Here is a 25,052-nt window from a genome sequence, read left to right as displayed (position 1 = left end):
CTCCTAGCCCCTGATCATTTTTACAATTACATACATTACAAAAGTGGTAAGTCCCTCATTCTTTTGTCCATCATATACATTACAGCCCCTGATTAAAGTACAGTACACCTTAATATGAACATACACGACGGCCCAAAAAAAACCTCAAACCCCCCAGCACTCTTTGATTTTTACATACATGTAAGTTTACATAGTTTTACATAGTTTGAAATCCTACGTCCAAAACCTTAACCACTACAACACAGTGCCTTCCAATAATGTTATCCCTGGGTAAAAAATCTATCTAGTATTGGATGCAGAAAAGTATTTAGTTCGTCACATAGTATTTCTGATGAAACCAATTAACTGACGGCACAATAACTGAGTCTTGTTTTGTTTTATGAAATTACCTTGGCGAAGCCTGATAACACAGTTTTACATATTTAGATTATGGTGGAAAAATAACCAAAATACCACCTGAGACTTTAAACAAATACTTCATTCAAAAAATGCATTGTTTTATCTGTTGCTTACCCCATTTTGTTTGTAGTGATAGCCAAGAAATTAAAATTCAGATTGAAGATCTACCTCTCGTCCTCATTTTTTGGTCAAGAATCAAGTCTTCGATTCAAAAGCTGAACACGGTTTGGATATGTTTCATATTGGTGCACCACTCTGATTTTCCAAAAGTATTTATTTGACAATATTTTAGCAAAAAAATGCATGGATTTTGGTCGTGGTAAGCATACCACCGGATAACCGACAAGTTTATTATGCCAAATCAAGTAACTTGAGATTTTTTCATTGATGGGGCACAGCCGGAGATCATACTCTCCATTTCTACAAACACAATTCATGATCACAGGGACTTGCGTATCCTGCTGTACTGTACTGTACTATATATATATATATATATATATATATATATATATATATATACTGTATATATATATATACTGTATATATTTATTACAAAAGTAGCCAGTTTTGACTGAATGACAGGACTTTGGATGATAATTCTTATTTGAACCTCCGTTTTGCCTGAGGGTGCCACATATAACAAGGACACACCAGTAAACCATCGATGTTAGCATTAATATAAATAGAGCACCATAAAACAAAAAACAAAAAAACTCTTGACGGGCTAATGGAACCACAGTAGATCTTATTCATCTCTGACCAACGACAATGACATGGAGTTAGATATCAATAATTTTAATCCAGCAGAATTCCTCTAGCTTCCAAATACTGGACACCAATGAGCATTAAGTGTTGTCAAGAGCCACTTCTTCACCAAAACAGTAATCGAGGCATAACAACAAACAATTGACTTGTGCTGTTGAATCAAAGACCCTGCTGGTTCTAAGAGTCTTTTATATGAAATATTGGGTAATTTAACCTACCGGTATTACTTAATGGGCGGCACGGTGGCGCAGTGGGTAGCGCTGCTGCCTCGCAGTTGGGAGACCTGGGGACCTGGGTTCACTTCCCGGGTCCTCCCTGCGTGGAGTTTGCATGTTCTCCCCATGTCTGCGTGGGTTTCCTCCGGACACTCCGGTTTCCTCCCACAGTCCAAAGACATGCTGGTTAGGTGGATTGGCGATTCTAAATTGGCCCTAGTGTGTGCTTGGTGTGTGGGTGTGTTTGTGTGTGTCCTGCGGTGGGTTGGCACCCTGCCCGGGATTGGTTCCTGCCTTGTGCCCTGTGTTGGCTGGGATTGGCTCCAGCAGACCCCCGTGACCCTGTGTTCGAATTCAGCGGGTTGGAAGATGGATGGATGGGTATTACTTAATGAAACACATCTTAATGGAGTGAAGGTCTTTCTACTGCTTACAAAATGTCCCACCTTCTGTATTCTTAAAACAGCAATAAAGCAAAGCTTTCTGATATTTTTGCATTGAGAAAAGTGTTTTCTGTCAGAGAGGAACAAAACAATATAGTCTTTATTTGGGGTCTTGTTTTTGGATTTCTGGACAGGTTTTCATATTATGTGTAGATTTTTCCAGGTAATGCAGTTGGTTAGGTTCATTTTGGACTTTTATTTCAACTTCACCTTCACCAGGGCTGGGGGTCAAAGTGGGGTTCTGGCTCACAGGGAACCTGTAATAATGCAAAAGCACATCCTGATAATGTGTGAATGAAGAGATATTTTTGATTGTTGTTAAAAAAAACAAGAATAAGTTACGTTTCACCAAAGCTGGAAACACAACCGATAAATAGCAAGTGTTAGCTTGACTACTGTCATGGAATGGAAAAAATCAAAAATATAGAGCGTCATAAGTGAAACTTAAATACCCACAGCAATATATCCTCAGTCTTAAACATGTTTGAGTAAATTCACTTAAAATCAGATTAATCTAACATTAGGAATAAAAATACATTTTCAGAAATAATTCAATAATTATATTTAAAAATTAAGTCTTTGGATAAATTGGTGTTGGGACATCAAAGTTTAGCACTCAGGCAAGGGAAGATTTATGTCGGTGGTGTCATCTTATATTCAAAAGCATAATTTATCTGCTGTACTTTAAGGTTATAGTAAGTTTTAGCCCAATGTTTATCTTTAGAAGTGCATATTTGCCTTTAGCGTTTGAGCCTCTAGGTATCAGACCATTTTTTACGATTATTCAGCTTTCCATGATTTTCTGAACATATATAGCATGTCTGAAAAGACTCATTTTTAACAGCGGACCGCTTTGTAATGAGAGTACAGGGAAACAAATTGTGAAATCTTTTTTAGATACAATTTTGCACTCCAAAAAGCTTTTTCACTTTTTTAAGAAAGTAGTATACCAAAATGCTCAGTCACTCCTAAACGGTCATACTTACTCGTTCTGTTTAGGCTGCCATCCTCTTCTTATAAGCCTCAGACCAGATTTACAGGGGAAGTCAAGTAAGGGTATATATGTGACAAACGTGAGTATCTATCTATCTATCTATCTATCTATCTATCTATCTATCTATCTATCTATCTATCTATCTATCTATCTATCTATCACATTTGATACCGCTTATTATGGCATCCTTATCTCCGATCTTGAGCTGTATGTGGGAATCCAAGGAACCTCTTTGGAATGGTTCAGGTCATACCTAACAGGGGACTTTTTCCGTCAGCCTGGGCAGTTTCTTTTCTTCCTTGGTTCCTCTGAACCTGTGGAGTCCCAGAAGGATTTATCCTTGGGCCTGTTCTTTTTTCACTATACACGTTGCTCTTAGGATCCATTTTTAAAAAACATAATATTTATTTTCATTGCTACGCAGATGATACACACATGTATCTTCCACTTAAACAAAGCAAAACAAGTTCCTTTAAAACCCTTATTGGAATGCCTGAAAGATATTAAAATACAGGTGTCACTAAATGTTCTTAGTTTAAATGACAAAAAGCAGAGATTGTGTGCTTTAGACCTTCTGATCTTACTTCTGCTCTTGCAAGTGACCTTGGCCCTCTGACAACGTCTGTTGGTAAATCCTGGTTCTTTCACCTCAGGGTATTAGCAAAAGTCAAGTCTTTTCTTTCTGCAGATGGTTTTCTAAAACTAATTCATGTCTTTGTCTTGTCTCAGGTTGACTATTGCAACTCATTATACACTGGAGTTATCCAGTTATCCCTTTTTTGTCTTCAACTAGTCCAGAAAGCATCAGCCAGGCTCCTACGAGGCACACGGAATCATAACCACATCTGACCATTTTTAGCTTCTCTTCTCTTCACTGCAGGATTGAGTTTAAAATGTGACTGTTTGTTTTTAAGTCACTGAATGGTTTAGCCCTCCTCTTATCTCACTGACCTCTTACACCCTTACTGTCTAACACAATCACTTAGGTGCTGTGACCAGAAGTTACTGGTCATCACGAGATTTAGACTTGACTTCAAAGTTGCTGCCCCTAAGCTGTGGAACAGTGCACCCTTTTATATTAGGTCAGCACCAACTTTGGATATTTTTAAATCCAGTCTTTTTCCTTTGCTTTTTAAACTTGGATGAGAGTACTGTTTTTTAATTTACTTGTATATTTTGGTATATTTGTTTACTGTATCTATACATTTATTTGTGTATTTATGTAAACTGTACAGCACTTTGGTCAACTGCTGTTGTTTTAAATGAGCTCCATAAAATTGACTGGACTATCTATCTATCTATCTATCTATCTATCTATCTATCTATCTATCTATCTATCTATGTATCTATCTATCTATCTATCTATCTATCTATCTATCTATCTATCTATCTATCTATCTATCTATCTATCTATCTATCTATCTATCTTTTAATTTCTTTCTTTCTTTTTCTGAATCTATCCATTCACCCAACCCTGCTATTCCAAATCTCATGCTTTATTACAAGAATAGTAGAGCATCTGTGTTTCAGTTCCCAGGCCCATATGTCATTCATTTGATATACCACAGCATGTATCCAATATTTGAGAGATGGATTAACATAACACTCTCAAACCCACTTAATCTACCGGTACTTCAGTAATCATCTATATATATAATTCACTAAGCCGACAGTACAGGCAAGACAACCATGGGATACGCACGATATAGCCACGCCCGCCAACTCACAGAGACCCGCCTACCAACACTAAGACGATGGGATATGCCGACAACTCACATAGCCACGCCCGCCGACAACACAGAGCCACTCCCACCAACTCTAAGACCATGGGACGAGAATGCCTACCCGCCCACCTGACTGTTACCAGCGTGTAAAACCATTGCAGCTTTTAACTCACAAACTGCAACAACTCACCAAATAAGGACACCCTGTCTCTCGAGGCATTCACACTGCCATAAGACAATCATGGGATACGCAAAAAATAGCCATGTCAGTCAACTCACAAAGCCCAGCCCACCAACTCACGCCTACCAACTCGAGCACGCGTCCACCCACGCTCTCAAGGCATTCACAGTGCCTGCTCATGTGCCCAGACGCAACAACTCGCTTTCGTCTCTGCTACAGTACACATGCACCACTGAGCCACGTTGACTTTTCATTATTCTTTTTGGTTTCGGCTGCATTTCTATATATAATCCACCAAGTCGTCCGACCATGGGATACAAATGACAGAGCACCGCCCAACAACTCGAACCAATACAGAGACACGCACACCAACTCTAAGAGCATGGGACAAGAATGCCTGCCCTCCCACCCGCCTGACTGTTACCAGCGTTCATCGCAATGAACTGGAGTGTAAAACCATCACAACTGCTAACTCACAAACTGCAACAATTCACCAAACACCGCATCAGACGCTTTCTATATCTAAGAAGATATATAGATACTCATTATTCCCCGGCACGCGTCCACCCACGCTCTCAAGGCATTCACAGTGCCTGCTCATGTGCCCGGACGCAACAACTCACCACACACAAATTTTGCTTAATTTGACTCAACACGGGAAACCTCACCCGGCCTGGACACGGAGAGGATTGACAGATTGATAGCTCTTTCTCGATTCTCTGGGTGGTGGTTCATGGCTGTTCTTAGTTGGTGGAGCGATTTGTCTGGTTAATTCCGAAAACGAATGAGACTCCCTACTGCTAAATAGTTACGCGATCGCCAACCGGTCGGCGTCCAACTTCTTAGAGGGACAAGTGGCTTTCAGCCACGTGAGATTGAGCATTAACAGGTCTGTGATGCCCTTGGATGTCCGGTACTGCACACGCGCTACACTGAATGGATCAACGTGTGTCTACCCTGCGCCGTCATTTTTTTCCCCTGTGCTTAAAATCATTAAAAAAGTGTCGTGATTATGAGGCGTATGCTACGCCGCGGGTTGGCTAGTCAGGTATAAAGTAGGAACCAGCCCTGAACAGGGTGCCACTCCATCACAGGACAAATTCACTCAGACATCTACACTCACAGGGTCAATTTGCAAATGTAGATTTTATTCAGCAGGTTTCAGAAAAGAAGACACAGAGAGAAAACTCAGATAGACATAGGAAGAATGTACAAACTTCACACAAACAACAGCCGGCTGATGGATTTGGCTTTCTTTTGGCATACAGCGTCCAGGGAGGTTTAATGAGAGATTTGTCTCCATCTCAACAGTTCCCAAATTGTAACCGTGATGTTTACTTCAAAAAAGTAAAAGCCAGCAGCAGAAGGAACATTTGAGGTAAAACAGTGAGATAGTTTATGTGACATATTTACCAAGAGCACAAGCATGATTCCAAAACAATAATGCACCAAGATACAACGAGTGAAAATCTATTCTCGACATGCAAAGTTAAAAAGGCATAAGGGAACAAAGGTGAAGTGGCTAGCACCCAGAAACATGAAAAACAATGCCATTTTTTAAATTTCAGCTTGTAATTAGTCATTTTCTGAATGAGATTTGTCAGGGGTGTTGGACATTGTTGTAGCATTTTAAAATATTATTTTAATAAGACATAGGAACTATGGAATCCATGCATTTCTGGAAGCCTCTTGTTGAGTTGTAAGTTTACAGACAGCAGTGGATTAAGGCAGTGTCTAATCCGCCATTTTTATCACTAGAAACATCAGAGCGGTTTAGTGTAGTCATCTAAGGCATATATATGGTTTGATCTGGTCATAAATCTAGGTGCAGAAAATGTGCAGACTCCACACAGGCAGTCACCACATCACAATCTGAACCCAGGTTCATGGAGCACTGAGACAACAGAACTACAGAACTGACTCCCTGGGTGGCCAAAGTCTATCCCGGTGGCACTGGGCCCAAAATAGGAACTAACCTGGGAAGACGTGCCACGCATGCCCACACCCACACTTACTCAATTGTGGCCACCATTAAACCTTAACATGCACATAATCAGGATTTGTCTGGTAAAACTAGAGTGTGTGAACAGAAACCTCATACAGACATAAGACATACATGCAGATCGCACCCAGACAGTGAATAGGTGTGAGATTTGAAACTAGGAGGCAGCAGCCACATATCTGATCTAAAGTCATACCGTGCACTGAATCTGACCCAAGTTTCTAATGTGCTGTAATGAACGGGAAGAGCCCACCTGTTATATCAAGTGTCTGAGTGACCTCACTGTCATCCCCCCCCACCACCACCCAGAAGAATAGCGTTGATTGCTTTCCATAGTAGGGCGTTGTACCGTGTTAGCCATTATGAATGTAGTGAGAAGTCAAGCAAAATGACACCTTTTATTGGCTAAAATAATTACAATATGCAAACTTTCAAAGCAACTCAGGCCCCTTCTTCAGGCAAGATGTAAGCTTCCTTTGGCTCAGCAGAACTATTTTACCATTCTGTGGCTGGGATGATGAGCGTAAAGTAGTAGGTTTGAGTCACAGGAGCGACTGACTTGAACAAATATTAATAAAGTCAGTTATTAGATGTGACTGTGGAGTGGGTAGCCTTTTTATGCAGTTTCTCTTTTTGTGGTACAGTATCTAGTATCTATAGTCATCATCAATATTGCACTTATCTAGGCTTACATTGTTAAAGGTATTTGTATGAAAATCCCTTCATCATGATGTTCCATATTTCATTTTCTTTTCCAGGTTTCCCCATCATTTTAAATGTAGAGGGGATACACCGGCAGCATAATGTGTATGCGTGCATATGCGCCACTCACATCTAGTTGTGGTTATTAACTTTGTCCTCTTCAGGCATAATGTCTGGCCAGCACTGACCAAACTAATAATGGTGGTTTGATGTTTTTGAGTAGGTGTAGTATAGCAATGCTTCAGTATCAAAGCTGTGAGGTAATTGAAAACAGTCTCTTACATTGAATAAATCTGCATGTGTATAGGCAGTTTACATTCACATTCATAAAATTAAAAAATCAGCTTTACTTAGACTTCACACTTTCTTTGAATTCCAACCATAAAAATAGGTGCAGACTGATCTACTAAAGTTGCCACTGTGGCAAAACATGATAACCAGGTTTTTGGTTTGGAAAAAAAAAAAAATCTTATTTCCTTACAGCATGGTAAATCATGAAAACGAAGTAGTCATCCAGATATAACCCTGGTGTTACATCACCATCATACTGTTATTATTAAAGTTATTTTTGGCACATGCTGGCTGGTTTCTGTTTCCATAAATTTGCATACTTTTGCAGTTCTCAGTTCTTGCTTCACCATATAAACTTCTGTTAGTAAGTGAAAGAACCTGTTTTTTATTTTCTTTGTAACAGACAAAATCTTTTAACCCCTGTGCTTCTGAAACCATTTCTAGAACTCCCCAAACAGGGCAAACTTGAACTTACTCAGAGAACAATAATTTGAAAAAGCATTCTTGTTGAAGAACACATTTTAAAATAACAGCTGGCATCCACCCTTCCAATTTCCTTCATAGTTTTAAACACCTCTATCATCTCAACTCTGAAACGTCATTTGTTTAAATTGAAAGGATTCAAATCCTTACATTTTCCTTCTTGGTCATAACCCACATGAGGTAAGTGAGAGTGCCATGTTGAAAAAGAGCAGCTTGCTCAAAATGATTTCTCTGGTAGCAGAGAGCTGAGCCTCTGATGAATCTCAAATACAGGATGTGGGAGGAAATTGAACATATGTATTATTCACTCATAATTTAATAAATAAGTAATCAAGACATCTTTCAAAGTAATTATTAACATTACAAGATAAAAAATAGGCTGATCGTACCTATTTAACTTGACTGTTTTTCTTACTCCTTTAGAACTCTCAAAGACTCATTGTATTGCAGTGTTGCACACTAAATTCATTGTTTATTTTGGATTTGAATTTGGAACTGGAAGCCAATGTCACAAACTGTGCTCAAGTTTTGCATGTATTACAGTCAGGTCGGATACACATCGTACTAAATGAAAAACTGGGTGCAGAAAGAGTCGCTCATCTACAAAAATACTATTTCCCATTTAGCCAAAAAGCTGACATTTGGCAGGATGGTAAATCTATTGTAGTAGTTAGCCACTAAGAACATACATTTCGATATAACAATATGGTAAAGAAACAATACAATCGAAAAACTAAATACTCTAAAATCTAAACGATGTCTTGACAGATTTGATTGAAATTTGGTGACGTTGTAGAAAAACAAAAATTAGATGACGCATGCTTTTATTTGTTGAGATTTGTTATTAATAATGCAGTACCGAGTGGGTCAGTCTAGCACACTGCATCCCCCATTTTGCCACAGGACTGATAGCAATCACACAGAGAAATGGGAGGGTTTATGCAAGTGGAGGCTGTCTTTAGTAGCGAAGTGAAAGGAGCAAAATTTGGCGTAGCTCAAAGAAGACATGTTTAGCAAGTTCTTGCCAGGCACTGTGGCTGTGACCTCAATCAGTTTCACACAGCGCTGATCCAGTAAGAAAGATATTTAATATATATTACCCCTTCATCTTATGTACAATCTTATGCAGATGCCAAAGTGGGGACTACAATTCCCATCAGTCAGTGTGCTCCTCCAGAAGATTCCATCAGTGCTCATAAAGTTTAAATAAGACTATCAATAAATGCAGCATGTCATCAAAGGAAACAGCTGATGTGTTTTTTTTTGGGATAACAATTTCATTGTCTCTGATTGGGGGCTGAATTTTGTTAAATTTGGCTTGATTAGATTGTTGTAGATTGTTATTTGCTTCAAATAGAATCAGTAAAAATATAAAAAAACACAGAATTTCATTGTCTTACTGGATTGCAGTGTTTCTCAACCTTTGTGGCCTTGGGACCCTGTTTAAATTCCTTGACCACCATATAGACAGCATTTGAAGAGTGGGGGGGTTTTCCCCCTTCATGAATTGAGCGTGATTAGAAGGGGGGAGATGGGGATCCCCTTAGTTAATCAAGCACAGTTTGAAACCTGGCAAGATATTGCCAAGTGTTGTTGATCACTTAGGCACACCAGGGGAGAGTCACACAGGACAATAAATCTGAGATTACACTATTTTATCAGTGAATAGCCTTGCATTTTTGATAAAGCCAACACTTTTGTCCACCTGCAAATCGTCATTATGTTCAAATACCAATCAACAATCAAGGTTGTGCACTTTTTGAAGTTAAAAAAAGCAAAGAGGAAACAGCAAAATAAAAATAAAACATTGCAGATTGGCTGTTGGAGCCAAGCCACCTTTGAACAGAGTGAAGCACATTTTTTTTTTCTATAGCTGATGGAGATGCTGTTTTTCAGAATGTGATAAGACGCGAACAGGATGGTGCTTTTAAATCAAAGTAATTAGTAACTTTTGTTTTTTGTTGTTGGTAGACAGTTATTCAAAATCATTGTATACCGAGACTGTACTAATTTTAACCTTTTATGTCAAGATAGTTTTTAGCTTTGAATGAACTAGCTTTAAATGACCTTTATAACATTATTATAACATTAGTTCTATTGCAACTTCACTGAGGACTTTATGTCGCTTGTTCAACAGTAAGCAGCTCTAGTGAACTAATAATGTTACCCCTTGTAAAAAAGATACACATATTATATACAGAAAACTACTTATTTACATATTGTAGTACTTATGATACATCCAATTTACCAATGGCACTGTAACTGAAGCGCCTTAACTTAGAAATTTCCTGGGTGAAAATAGGTAACACATCTAGTAATGTATATATTCATAATTCCTTATGTGACGCTGATCCTCAAGGCAAACACCTTTAGAGATTTTTTAACATGAGTTTTACCAAAAAAGGGAATGTGTTCCGTCTCCATCTTATGACACGTAATCATTTTCTGCTGTAAGGTCCATACTAATGACCCCAAGGAGTCCAACTTAATATTAAAAAGGTGCAAAGGGACCTGAAGGACTCATGAATGAAAGCGTGTCAGAGGTGTGATCGGATTGGCTGCTAATAATTTGTTTCATGGAGGACCTCCATTATAACCAATCTGAGCATAATTTTTCATTGTAATTAAAGTTCATTGTTAGTCTGAATCACATAGAGACATGAAACTTGGGGAAAATTGATATTAAGACAGCAACAAGTTGGTCTACACAGATCCTTTTATTCTCTTTTGAGTTCATTAATATTTTAATATTATTCCTTTTCTAAACTGCAAATAATTAGCATTGAACACCCTCCGGTGTGAGTGGCTAATCAGATGCAGTTTCTCTGCAGGACTCAGTGCATGTCACCAGATTCAACTATTTTACTGTAACACAGCTCATTTATTTTAAAATTGTTTAGAATTAGAATAACATGAGCACTGAAAGGGAAGAATACAGTTATATGAACTAAAATAATTGAGAACAACCTGGAATAGGGGAAGTAAGACGTCTAAACTGAGGAATTAAATTAAAAGACAAACACATTAACCTCAGTTAAAACTGACTGCAGTGGAAAACTTGCAACTACTGCTGCCCTCTGTGGACTAAGCCGAGCAACCAGGATCTTGTGGGCCAAAATTCCTCATACAATAAACATCTGACAGTCAGTGAAGGTAGGCCCATAAAGCCGCAAGTTCTAAGTTTCAGGTTGCTCATTTTAACTTTGGTCATTTGTTTTGTGCCATTACCTCAGCAGTGACATTCATATCTCTGGTGACTCCACGGATTGGTAGAGCAAGGGGGGTCATGAGGTCGCTGGATAGGGGTATGTGGTGCTCCCGATATTTATGCAAAAGGACGAAGGTCCAAGTCTTTAGAGTCCTGGTGCTTCATGTCTTGCTATAGGGTTGCAAGTCATGGACGCTATCCAGTGACCTGAGACAAAGACTGGACTCGTTTGGTACTGTTTCTCTTCGGAGAATCCTTGGGAAACGCTGGTTTGACTTTCTGTCGAATGAGTGGTTGCTCATGGAGTCCTGAATGAGGCATATTACCTGCATTGTGAGGGAGCATCAGTTACGGCACTATGGCCATGTGGTGCGTTTCCCCAAGGGTGATCCAGCTCACAGGATCTTCATTGTTGAGAACCTGAACAGCTGGACCAGGCCAAGGGGTCACCCACGTAACACCTGGCTGCATCGGATAGAGAGTCATTTCCGGTAGGTGGGAACTGGACCGTGTGTCTGCCTAGGGGGTTGCCAACCAGGATCCCAAGCTGTTTCATCATGTGGTGGTTGCAGTGACGTGCTGTACCAGTGCATGCTCCCCAACTTGACCTGACCATAACATTGTTGCAATTTCATCCTGCTTTTTGGTCTTTGATACACAGAAATACACTATGATTTTTCTGACCTTTTCCATCTCCATTTTATCCCAGTTTTACCCCAATCTTTTGCAATCTTACGTAGACGAGGAAGAATCTTCTGTTTTGTCATTTTGATTCATTATAACAAACTCAAAAGTTAGTGCCAGTATGGCTTTTGGTAACACACTTTTTTTGTTCTTTGTTCTTTATTTCGCCTTATACAATTTCTTGTACTAGGAATTTGTTAGTTTTCGCATACCCCTTGGGGTCAGAGCACAGGGTCAGCCATTGTACAGCGCCCCTGGAGCAATTACAGGTTAAGGGTGTTGCTCAAGGGCCCAGCAAAGTAGGATCTCTTTTTGGCAGTGACGGGGATTCGAACCGGCAACCTTCTGGATACCAGCACAGATCTTAGCCTCAGAGCTTTTAAATAGTTGTATTGCTGTTTAACAGAAACAAACCTTCTGTGAGGTATTGTTACATGATAGCAAGTGAGTACTACATGCAGACTGCAGGTAGCTTGTAGTATTTGGCCCTTTGTAGGTTTTAGTAACTCCAGTGACATGTTGCATGTTGATTAGCACATTGAAGTAAAAATTTCACTGTACTCTGTACACATGAAAATAATAAACCTATAAACATCCTTTGTTGAGGTTTTGTTACACAGCAGTAATTGACTAACAGACACACCTAAAGTGCTGCCTAACCTTTTTATATATGTTACTTGTGCAAACGTCTAACTAAACTTTAATACTCCATAAAGAAACCCAATTAATATTCAAGACTGTCTTACATACCTTAGAAACACAGGCCATTCCAGTCTATGGATGTAAGAGCTACTGTAATGTGCATTGTCTTCAGCTTTCTTTTTAGTAGTTCAAAAATGTAGTCATGTTTTATATGTCCATTTTGAAATATGGACAGTAACATATTACTAGATTCCTCCTCTTATGGTTGTGTTATCTAGAAATGGTTGTAAAACTCCAAAGGCATTTTCCTGCTGTTAAGGGCTAACATCTTCTCTCCTACTGTCAACTTGACGCTTGGTATATTTACTGTTCTAATTATCTGCTGACAAGTAATAAAGTCAAATGTTTTGGGGTTTTAACTGAAAATGGATGTTGTTTTGAACAACCTCCTCATTCTTTGATACTGTATAAGAATGCTATCCACCTCTCAGACACTCCATACAGAGTGTAACACTAGATGGCGCTATACAAGTGCTTAAACCAACACACAGCCACTGACAACACAGGTTAAAATCACCAAGACGTTGTTTTATGTTCTTCTTTTTGTACAGGGCTCCTCAAGCACCACCGTCACCAATAAACAGGCAAATAAATATAAGATTAAACACAAGTAAATCACAATTCTGTCCTCCACACCTCCCAGCAAGCTCTGTCCTCTACCTCCCAACTGCGGCTCGCCTGCTGGGTTCCCATCAGTCCTTTAAATAGTCCTTGACCCAGAAGTGCTTCTGTCCTTCTGACCACGTGACTGGCTAGCACTTTCGGGTCTAATGAAGAACTGACATTTTCTTCAGCCCGGAAGTACTTCGGGGTTTCCATCCCTGTGACTACCTCGTACTTCCGGGCTATGAGGAAAGTCTGAATCCCCAGGTTCTTCAACAGCTCCCCCTGGCGGCACCCATGGCACCCAACAGGGCTGAAAAATCGAACTCTAAGTCCCAGGATGCCCTGTGGGAATCCAGGGCACTGCTACACTCCAGGGGAACTGCCATATAGCATTTTGGGGGAGGCAGTGTCGGCAAGTAGCTGCCTTTCCCCATCCTTCCATTCCAAGGGCGTCCCAGCCGGGTTGAGCTGTCGACTGTCCATCACAAGAGGTTTGATTTAAAGAGGTGACCATGAGTCACTGGCCATGTTGCCATGTTGGTCAGACATGGTGACGGATCTTTTAACAGGATTTCAGATTTCATGTATTTATTCAGGGATGCATACCTCTAGTTAGTTCTTTCTTGGGTTGGTCACATTGAACACCTTCAGAAAATGCAGGGATACATTTATTCCATCTTGTTTCTTGCTTTCTAAATGATGCGCTGGACAACCTGAACATATTTGTTTGTATGCGTGGTCTGTGGTATGCCGACATCCTGTTTAGCATCCTGTTTTCCACAGTGAGTTCTGCAACGCTGACTAGATAAGGTGATTACAGAAGGAACAGACGGATGAATAGTTTTTTAGAATAACTCGGTGTGCCACAAACAGAAAATGCATATTTCTGAAAATAAATAATATAAAAATCCTTTTTAATTTTGTTATTTTTGCAGTTCAGTGATTGTGAATACCATTAATAATAATAATAATAATAATCCATTACATTTATATAGGGCTTTTCTCAGTACTCAAAGCGCTATCCACACAGGGAGGAACCGGGAAGCGAACCCATAATCTTCCGTAGTCTCCTTACTGCAAAGCAGCAGCACTACCACTGCGCCACCTGTGAGGACTTCCCCGGGGAACTTCCTAGGTTGACAGATCTGGCTGGCACAATGAATCTTAACGATGGACTTGCAGAGAACATTATGGATGACCTTCTGGACATTAAAATGCAGTAGAGTAAAAGCTTAAAGGGGAATAGTCATGATTGTGTGTCTTTTAGAAGAGAAGTACTCTTTCATGTAAGAACTTTGAAAAAAAATCACAGTGTGAAACGTTGCAGCTGTTTTTGTATAAATCGCCAGCAGGAAAGAGCGAATCGGTGATGTCACTGGGCTAGCATCGCGTATGGGGATGAACTCAGAAACCCAAGAATCAGCATGATGGTTAGGGGGCAGACTGGCTAAGTAAGCACAGCTTTTTGAATGCCGCTGCCTTCATTCTTGGGAGTTCTGTTCTTCCCCCAATTCATTAATAGATCAGCAACAATTTGGTCTTTTCTGGTGATTTATATGAAAATGGCTACATTGTTTCACTCCATGATTTTATCAAAGCTTGCGTATCAAAGAGTAGTTTTTGCTATTAAAAACACTACTGTTCCCCTTTTACAAAAGCAATTTTATCACTTTAAGTTGGACTTTTCATCCAGCCCTTAAAGAAACATTTCTTGTTTCTGTGTGAAAGTATGTGAATGGCTGTGTGTTGTGTGAGCCCTGTGATGGAGTCTCATCCTATCCATGAGTTGATTCCTGTCTTGCACCCAATGTTGCCACAGCAGGATCCAGCTACCCTGAATTGGATTAAGTGGATTGTGTATTATTATGTAATGCTTATAATGAAATACCAGTTTGCTTAATAACCCTTTTTTGTTTTTCTTTTCTCACTAGAACTCCATTCGACACAATCTGTCCTTGCACAGCCGATTTATTCGGGTGCAGAATGAAGGCACAGGGAAAAGCTCCTGGTGGATGATCAACCCAGATGGAGGGAAAGGTGGAAAAGCTCCACGCCGGAGGGCTGTTTCAATGGACAATAGCAACAAATACACTAAAAGTCGCGGACGTGCAACAAAGAAGAAGGCATCTCTGCAGTCAGCTCAGGAAGGAGGCGCTGAGAGCCCAACCAGTCAACTGTCCAAGTGGCCTGGCAGCCCCACGTCACGCAGCAGTGATGAGCTAGATGCTTGGTCTGACTTCCGCTCACGCACCAACTCTAATGCAAGCACTATTAGTGGACGTCTTTCACCAATTTTAGCCAATACTGAGCTGGATGAGGTTCCTGACGATGACTCACCTCTTTCTCCAATGCTGTATTCCAGCCCCAACAGTCTGTCTCCATCCGTCAGTAAGCCATGCCCCGGGGAACTTCCTAGGTTGACAGATCTGGCTGGCACAATGAATCTTAACGATGGACTTGCAGAGAACATTATGGATGACCTTCTGGACAATATCAGCTTGACTCCACCACAGCAATCCTCTCCAGCAGGCAGCAACAGTAGCAATGGGAGCGGAGGGCTGATGCAGAGAAGTTCCAGCTTTACTTGTGGCTCCAAAACCACTGGTCTGGGTTCATCTTCCAGCAGTTTCAGTAATTCTATCTTTGGACCCTCGCCTCTATCCACTTTGCGCCAGTCACCCATGCAGACAATACAGGAAAACAAGCAAACAACCTTCTCTTGCATTTCCCACTTTGGTAACCAGACTCTTCAGGATTTACTAAGCTCTGACTCCCTTAGTCACAGTGACGTAATGATGACACAGTCAGACCCCCTTATGTCCCAAGCCAGCAGTGCTGTTTCATCACAAAACGCCCGTCGCAATGTCATGCTTCGCAGTGATCCAATGATGTCTTTTGCCGCTACTCAGTCCAACCAGGGAAGCCCAGTTAATCATGGCAGCTTGCATCACCAGCCCCAGTCTCAGAGTTCGCCAATGAGAGGAGGAGGGAGTGGCCACAGCAATTTAGTCAATGGGGGGATCAGCTTGATGAATGAAACCAACAATTTGATTTCTGTCAAGCACCACCTGCAGTCCCCCAGTGGTGGTAATCAATCTATGCAAATTGGCCTTTCAGACTCTTCATTATTCTCCAGCATCAGCAGTGGTGGCATTAACCATCCTTCCATGAATCAGGAGAAGTTTCCTAGTGACTTGGACCTGGACATCTTCAGTGGCAGTCTTGAGTGTGACATGGACTCAATTATCAGAAATGAGCTGATGGATGCTGATGGCTTGGACTTCAATTTTGATACACTCATCTCTGCTCAGAATGTCGTCACTCTCAACGTAGGAAGTTTCACTGGTGCAAAACAAACATCATCACAGAGCTGGGTGCCAGGTTGAAAACCCCACCATTCTATAAGTAGTGTGGATGGACAAACCAGGTGAGCATTTAATACTTAGGAGGGTGAATAGCTCTAGTCTCCCATTTGGCACAAGTGTCTTTCTTCATTGATACACAACATCAGTTCTGGCACATTTGAAATGTTTTGATATTTCTATTAACCTTATTAGCGTTGCATTTTTTCTCAAAAAAACATATAAAAAGCATTGCATTTTCTTGGTTTGAAAAATAACATTTTTATTAAATCTCATCTTTCCGCTGTAAAACATGGAAAACGCTAAAATTACAAAGTCAGAAGTGTAGAAGGTATGATAATGATTCAAGTAACAATAATAATGAATAATAATCTTATATATAAACGTCTACGCGTGAAAGTGTGCATGTCTGTCTGGCCTGGAAGTGAGAGGTGCAGTCGGGGTAAGGGCTCCACCCCCGAGGAAACAGAAAACTCGCTTAGCCGCTAATAACACAAGCGAGGCCAGCATGTCAGCAAATCGAAACATCAGAAGAAAGACAAAGTCGCTTAGTCTCTAACATCGGCAAAACAGTATCTCTTTTACCTTTCCTCCCACTGCTAATGCACAAGCAATGTGAGCACGTCAACAAAATGAAACCTCCTATAAGAGAGATGCCCAGAGTAGTTCCTTTCAGTTACCTTTACTTGACATCTCTACATTTCAGTTCTTTTTTTGGTGATTTCAATAGTTTCTAGGACCATGTGCGCTTACACAGCTAGTAATAATATAAGCAGCACAATGCACATGTGTGAGTGATGTGTCACTTTTTCGAATTCCCAGAATCACTTCACTGACCATTTCAATTTCACTGCCTGTAGACACATTCCATTCGTCATCACTGCTGTTTTGCCTATACCATTGCTCGGGTAATGCTCAGGCCTGACGTTTACGCAAGACAACGCTTGGCACTAATGCTGTCTTACGCGAGACGCATCGATACTGTTGCCGGAGTGGAGTGATGCTCGAGTCTAACGCTACGGATGTTAAAAAAGTGATCTTCACATTTTCTTTATTACTAGACATCTTTTACTACACCTAAGTAGAAAAGTTGCCGATTTAAAAATATGTGAGCGTGAATGGATTTCCAAAATGAAGTTGTTAGGTTTTTACTTTGTCTGACATCTGTCAGCTCTACAGCTCTGGTACCTCCTATTGCTCAAGGAGTCTCATGAACGAGGGAGAAACTGTGGCCTATAAACCCCATACACTCTCTCACACGCAACGTAAATGTTAAATAAGGCGAGATTGAAAAGTAGCTTAATTTTGTAATGATTACTTCAAAGAAGCAAAAAAACATTTTCAGGGGCTATATTTTTAACATTATTACATTTGAGCTAGAAGTTCCATTCATACAATCATTAGCAGAGATTTCAGTTACAATGTTTCTCTTCTTCACCAACTGTCAAAGTAATTGCTAGTATTTCTTGGAATGCAAGTCATTTGTCAGTATAATATGATGTTTATAAACAGCAAACTTATTACTCCGCAGCTGGATATTTAAGGGGTTGATTAATAATGTAAATTTGAAGTGTTCAAGAATAAGAGAATTCTTGCAATTGCTTGCAAAGAATGTACCTTCTCGTGTAAAATGGACATTTGAATAAAAAGCCTCAATGACAAAATTCCTTGTTATTGAGAGGTAGCGGCCTTCTGTTATATTACTGATTGAAATGTAGCACTCTCAAAGTTTCTTTTGGCTGTTTTCAACATTCCAATGTTTATTAGCAATCCTAAGATATGTTAAAAAGGAATTTCTTTCTTACTTAACCAAAGAAGATGTCAACGTTAAATAGAAAGCACTGTGAAAGAGCCATCCAGGTTATGAAAAGGTTTTAAAATGTAATAATTTGTCAACTTGCTTTTAAAATTTATAGCTGGATCGATAATGAAATTTCTAGGTAATACCTCTTAGTGTTTCTACATTAACATTTCTATTTGAGATGTCCTGACCATTTTTGACTTCACTCTCTGTGTCATTCAGTGGTAAACACAAATCAGGTTTCTGTGTCAAGCCCTGAGTCATGACAGCCTAGGGACGTAAGAATTAGAACTCCGTTTCTTCTCTGTGCCTCTACCTTAACATTGTCACGCAAGCTTATTCAGCAATACCTGGAGTCTTAACAGGGCAACACGCTTCATGGGTTTTGCATTCCTGAACTACAAACACAAGATAAGTCTTGGATATTTTTCAAAGAGCGTGACAGGTTCACCCTTAAGGGATACTTTGAGTTGCAAAACAAAAAAAAAAAGCTTAACCCTTTAATGAGGATGAACTCTGTCATAATAAAAATTATACATGATCAGATCGTAATTATGACTGGTTATATGTAGTACACGATTCCTGAAAACTTGGCAAACAGCAAAGTTTTGATTGGAAACATTTACTTTAATGTTCTTATTCAGACTGTCACTCAAGCCCCTACCTTATGCTTGTAATGTCTTTTATTTGTGAGAGCATGACAAGAAAAGCTTCACTCAACTCGGCTAAATGCTACCTGGAGATGGCCACCTTGCAAAACCTACATGCACTAATATTGTTAAATATACCATCAGTTCTTCATATAATACAGTATTTGTATTTAGCAGCTGCACTACGGCCATTGTTTCTAAAAACATTATGTAATAGTAGTAGTAGAAGTAGGATTATCACATGCCCAGAGTACAGAGAAATTCCAACTTGTGAACCTTTGCAGTTCATTGTCCTGATCCAGAATTGATCGTTCAAAGTGGAGAGCATTGATCAGTTTATAGATGACAGAAATTAATTTATAGTGAAAACAGGGTGGAGGTGGCATGACAGAAATAGACTCAAAGGCTTGCAACGTTATTGTGGTAAAGCAAAGCATGAAAATCATCAACACATTCATGGAGTATGAAGAAACTAGGGATTCAGGGATAATTTAAAAAATGGACAGTGTGTAAGTGTTAATCATCCCTGACTACTGTACCTGAATAGGAAACAGTTTCGGGGTCAAGGTTTGCAATTTCCCACCCTACAAGCAGTACCTGAGACCCAGTCCAGACCAAAATGGATACATTTTACATTTACATTTATTTGCTTGGCAGAGGCTTTTATCCAAAGTGACTTACAAGTAGGGATGGGAATCGAAAACCGGTTCTTGTTGAGAACCGGTTCCCACTGTTTCAATTCCTTGGAATTGTTTGCCATTTTTGCAAACGATTCCCCTATCGATTCCAGTCACCTCGAATGACGTCACCGCGTTGCGTAGCGTCATTTACCCAGCAGGAAACATGGCGCCTAAGCGGCACAAATGCTCAAAAGTTTGGTTATACTTTACGAGAAAGGATGACAACAGGGCAACTTGCAAAGTAGATATTTCATCAAAGGGAGGAAACACTACGAATATGCAAAAGCATTTGCACACAAAACACGCGATAACCTTAAATGAATGTTGTGTTTTTGATCCGCTCCGGACTAGTGAATCTCAACCCAGCAGCAGCGGTAACGTTTGCAGGTCCTCTCCAGTTAATACGGCAGGTAACTAATCAACTAACATTGCATATTATGTTAGCGCGATTTGCCTTATTGCAAAACCTGCTATTACTGTGCATTGGATTTAGATGACCATGACGAGAGAGACAGACAGGTTCTGGCTGTCTCAGATGCTGGCAGTTCTCGCTGCAGTCTACCGGTAGCTTCTCCTTTCACAGAGGCGGGGAAAAGTAAAATGACACAGGCCAGGATAGACGAATGTCACTGAGCAGTAACTAAGTTTGTGGTAAAAGGCTTGCACCCATTTGCCACAGTAGATGCCCCCGATTTTCGGTAAGTGAATGTGTTTAATTGTAGGCTAAGTCAGGGAATGTCAAATTTGTGTGTTCTCCTCTTGCCAGATGTTTCATCCGTTTCCATTTCTGAGCTGAAACATGTGTTGAAGGCAGCCGTCACTGCAGATGGATGGGCAAGTTTTAGTCAAGATCATTACCTCACAGTAACGCTGCATTATGTCAGGAATGGCCAGGCTCAAGAAAAAGTCCTCAAAACCAAACCAGTGTACCAGGCACAGACAGGGACAGCTGTAGCAGAGGAGACTGATGAGATCTTGGAGGAGTATGGTATCAAAGACAAGGTTGTGGCAGCCACTGTTGATAATGCGGCCAACATGGATGTAGCTATCAAAATAGTTGATGGTTGCAGAATTGCACTGTGCACAGTTCCATTGGACTTGAGTTGATTGTATTTGTTGCTGGCTGATGTAGTTTTATTTTTGAGTGCTCAGCTCATGTATACTTTTAAAAAGGAGAGTGTAAATGTTACTGGACATTCTTATGTAATTGCCACAGAATAATTTATGTTATACTTTGTTATTGCTACAGAAGAATATTTATTTTATTATTATTTTACATTTACACATTTTTTTCTGGGGACCCCATGGCACCCCATCGAGGAGCCGTAGGCTGTGGATCTCTTAAGATCTCACTGTTGGGTTTGTAAGGTCATGCTACTCCTAAATTTCTATCTTGTTCAAAGATAAGATAAAAAACAAAATGCTAAGTTAATCGACCTGTGTGTTCTCCTTTTTTAAAAATAAGAATCGATAGGAGAATCGATAAAGAATCGAATTGTTAAACAGAATCGAAAATGGAATCGGAATCGTGAAAATCTTATCAATTCCCATCCCTACTTACAAGGAGGTAAACAATTGAGTAACATTAGGCTAGGTTCTGTTTGCTCAGCAAGTGTAATAAGACGAGTAATAAAAGTTGATAGTCACAAGTGAAAAGATGTAATAACTCATACATTTGCAATCATAGACTATAATCGATAAAGCAAAAAAATTAACCAAGAATGTGAAGTAGTGCAGACCAAAATTTTTTTTTCTTCATCAATTTGACGGATATTCACATAACAGAAGGGTCTTCAATCACTACTTAAATAGTCAGCAGTATGGATGGAGGTGGGCAGCCCGTTCCACCAACTCTGAACCACACAGGAAAAGAGTCTGGATTGAGACTTGATGCCACGTAGAGATGGCATCACCAGACGCTGTTCACTGGCAGACCTGTGTGGGCGAGAAGGAGCATAGCACCTCACCAGTGTCTCCGTATATGCAGGTGCTGACCCCCTGACTACTTTGTAGGCTAATCAGGATAAATATGGCCGGAACCCTGGTCCATATTTTCCCAAAATTTTGACAACTTTATACTTGTTTGTAAAAGCAGCTGTATTTAATTATCTGCCCTCACAAGTCCTTTTATCCTCATTCTTTCAGCATTTTGATTTACTTAGGGTTTGCTCTGTAACAAAAAGCACTCTTTGGAATGTCAGTGTGGATGATAAACTTCTAGAACATGATGTGAAAGTGGTAGTAGACATGAAATTTTTTTCACATTTATTTGTGTTAGTGTGTACTCAGCCTAAGATTTCTTTCAACAAAGTTTTTTCGTTGTGTGAAATCTTGGTGACATGAATTCATCGCTTGCCTCATTCACCTTTGTGATCACTCCGTGTTGTTACCCTTATTAGTGCTAACACTTAGCTCCAGAGACCTTGGTCTAGTCACTGTGTGTAGTAAGTTTATGTATGAGGTAGGCCTCCTCTGGACATTCTCGAGTCTTCCCATAACCAAACATGTTGGCTTGTTTATCTTCCTGGACCTCATTCTTCGTCATTGATCTGTGTTGACATTAAATTACACATGTAGCAAACAGGAAAAACATTTTGAAACAATACAAAGATATATGGATGCTAGAAAAACATGTATCAAATGTAATCATAGTACTTCATTTATTATATATTAAAATAAACAGACATCTGTCAAAACCAAGTATGCTAATGTTACATATAAAGAACTGGTTAGCTGAAACTGTTAGCATACTGCCATAAGACAGTTAACACACTTATCTTTAGCTTTTGTAAACTTTTGATGCTTTTTAACAGTAAATGTTCTGTTGTTAAATCGATTTTTGGAAGCAAGAGTAGAGAAGTTTAATAGACACAATGCATTGCTGGGTAACCGGAAATAGGTTCACTTCTTGATGTGTCACTTACATATTTTGTAAAAAAAGTGCTTATTGTTTGTTTTGAAAATTTATGAGTAACGACTACTATATATAATGAAACAAAACTAAACAGGTTGTCACTGAGTGTCTTGTAGTTTTGGAAAAAAGAAATTGTAGGCTATTTCACTACTAATCTTCTGTCTTTCAGTTGTTTGAAAGCATTTAAACTCTTTGGTTAACGCTGTTTACTTATACCTCCAAGGAACTAGTGTTAATTTTGGACCGAGATGCTGGCTATGGTTCTTCCAGGTTCCTCCAATATCTCAAAGATATGCCAATTAATAAATACCGTATATGCTCACGTATAAGTCGGTTCTTGAAACCTGAAAAACCAATCATAAAATTAGACCCCGACTTATACGGCCATTCAAAAATGCAACACTTATTTGCCTCCTCCAATCTCGCATCAGTTTCTCAGACGCATCGAATTTTGTTGCATCAGCGCAGTTACCAATTTCTTTCACTACTTCAACGACGTTTAATTTAAAACCAGCTTCATATCTTGATTGAACGCTCCATCGTAGATAAGGGATGCTCTTATGATAAAGGTGTATGAGGGTGTGAAATACAAAAAACAGAAATCAATACAAACGTCGCTACGAAATAGTTTGGGTATTGCCGTGTGGTCACGTGGGCACAATAGAGAGAGAGAGAAAGAGGTTAGGAGCACACGCTGATACAGCGCATTGCCGTACCCACATAGAAATCAAAGGCAGTGTGCTCCATGGTTACTCTCTCAGGTGGGCGTTAACATATTATAATCTCTTGGACCAATAGCGTGAGTTTTACTTATACAACCGACATTATAAAATACCAGAAATTATACTGTAAAATCAAGTCCCGACCTATCGGCGGGAGAACTTATCCGCAAGTTTATACAGTAAGTAATAAATTAGGATTTTTTTGGCCTTTTGTGCCCTGTTCTAGTGTTACCATACCATCAACTCTCTACGGCCTTCTAATAAAAAAGTGAGTTCAGAAAAAGAGTACTGTATATCTTTTCAAACATTGCCATAAAGCTGTTTGAATGTAGGGAATAACAGAATTGATAAAAGAAGGAACAAACCAAATATAGTGTCATGTGTTGTACATTACAGCTAATTAAAAAAAATATTATAATAATAAAACAAAATCATGCCTATAATAGGCAATGCAATAAACAGGTACCTTGTTCTAATCTGGCCTCACGCAACTAAGCTCCCATCTTCATGACTTTCATTTCAATTAAGTGGGTTTGAGATTTAAAAAAAATATAAAAATGGTTCATTTCCACTCATAATGCGATTGTTATGAGAGTAATGCAGAGATACCTTATAATGAGCCTTCTGTTTCTTTAGCTTTTTCTTATCAACTGCTGGATCACAGGGAGCTGAGGCACTGCTGGCAGTGGTTAGCGCTACTGTCCGACATTTCCAGGCACTTGGGTTCACCTCCTGTCCTGATCACATTCAAATGTGTACTTTGGTTGTCCCGCTGTACCTACAATATGTCGGTTTTCTCCCATAGTCAGAGATGTGTATGTTAGATTAGTTCTTAACCCTAAATACAGGAGGTCTGTGGCTCAGTGGTTCCGGGTTTCCTGTCCCTGATTGTGCCAGGATAGAATTTAGCTCCTGGGGTCCAATTATGTTTTGCTTCTTTTTCTGTAACTTAACCATTTTTGAATCTCCACACATGTAATAGCAGCTTTTTTCTAAGGAGGGAAGTAGCTGAGTAACCACATTTGGCTGCACATGTGTCTGAAAGCCCTTTAAACAGGGGCTATTTTTTGACTTTAATTTAAAGAACATGTCTTGACACATTCATCTCCTGGAAAGCAAGCTTGCCTGGAGCTACTCTGTACTTATTGGTGTTTTATAACTGCTTGTACATCCTGCTGTGTTACACCTTTTAGAATACACAATAAGACTGGCTTCTTTTTCCAATAGATGTTTGTTCAGTAAACTGTGCAGTGTTAAATCAACACTAGTTGGTGACGGCTCAGTGCCAGCTTGCGGAGTATTCACCACACTGCTGCTGCTGCGGTTTCCACACACGATTACACGTTTTTGAAAGCCATGCACTATATTGATGTGACAGTATGCGAGTGCTAATTGAACACTCTTGAGGTCTGACCATTGTGTTAGTAGATTCATTTGTCACCTTTCCCACTGATTAAACCTTGAAATTGTAAGATATGTGTTTCTGTCCAAACTCTGTGTTCTTGTGTCTTATATTTGAAAAGA

At 39.7% G+C, this 25,052-nt stretch overlaps 1 protein-coding gene across 1 annotated transcript in view; it reads left to right on the top strand.

Moving 5' to 3' along the window:
• foxo3b (forkhead box O3b) overlaps positions 1-25,052 on the top strand; it is a 201,733-nt gene that overhangs the window by 146,681 nt on the left and 30,000 nt on the right. Inside the window, exon 2 of the mRNA XM_028797620.2 lies at positions 15,331-16,826. Coding sequence (XP_028653453.1) covers positions 15,331-16,785 — 1,455 coding nt within the window. The 3' untranslated portion in view covers positions 16,786-16,826. The remainder of the gene's footprint in view (positions 1-15,330; positions 16,827-25,052) is intronic.

The sequence above is a fragment of the Erpetoichthys calabaricus genome, chromosome 3 (genome assembly GCF_900747795.2).
Source record: "Erpetoichthys calabaricus chromosome 3, fErpCal1.3, whole genome shotgun sequence".
NCBI classification, from domain to species: domain Eukaryota; kingdom Metazoa; phylum Chordata; class Cladistia; order Polypteriformes; family Polypteridae; genus Erpetoichthys; species Erpetoichthys calabaricus.
Note: the sequence above shows the minus strand (reverse complement) of the source record. Positions and strands in the feature narration are given on the sequence as shown.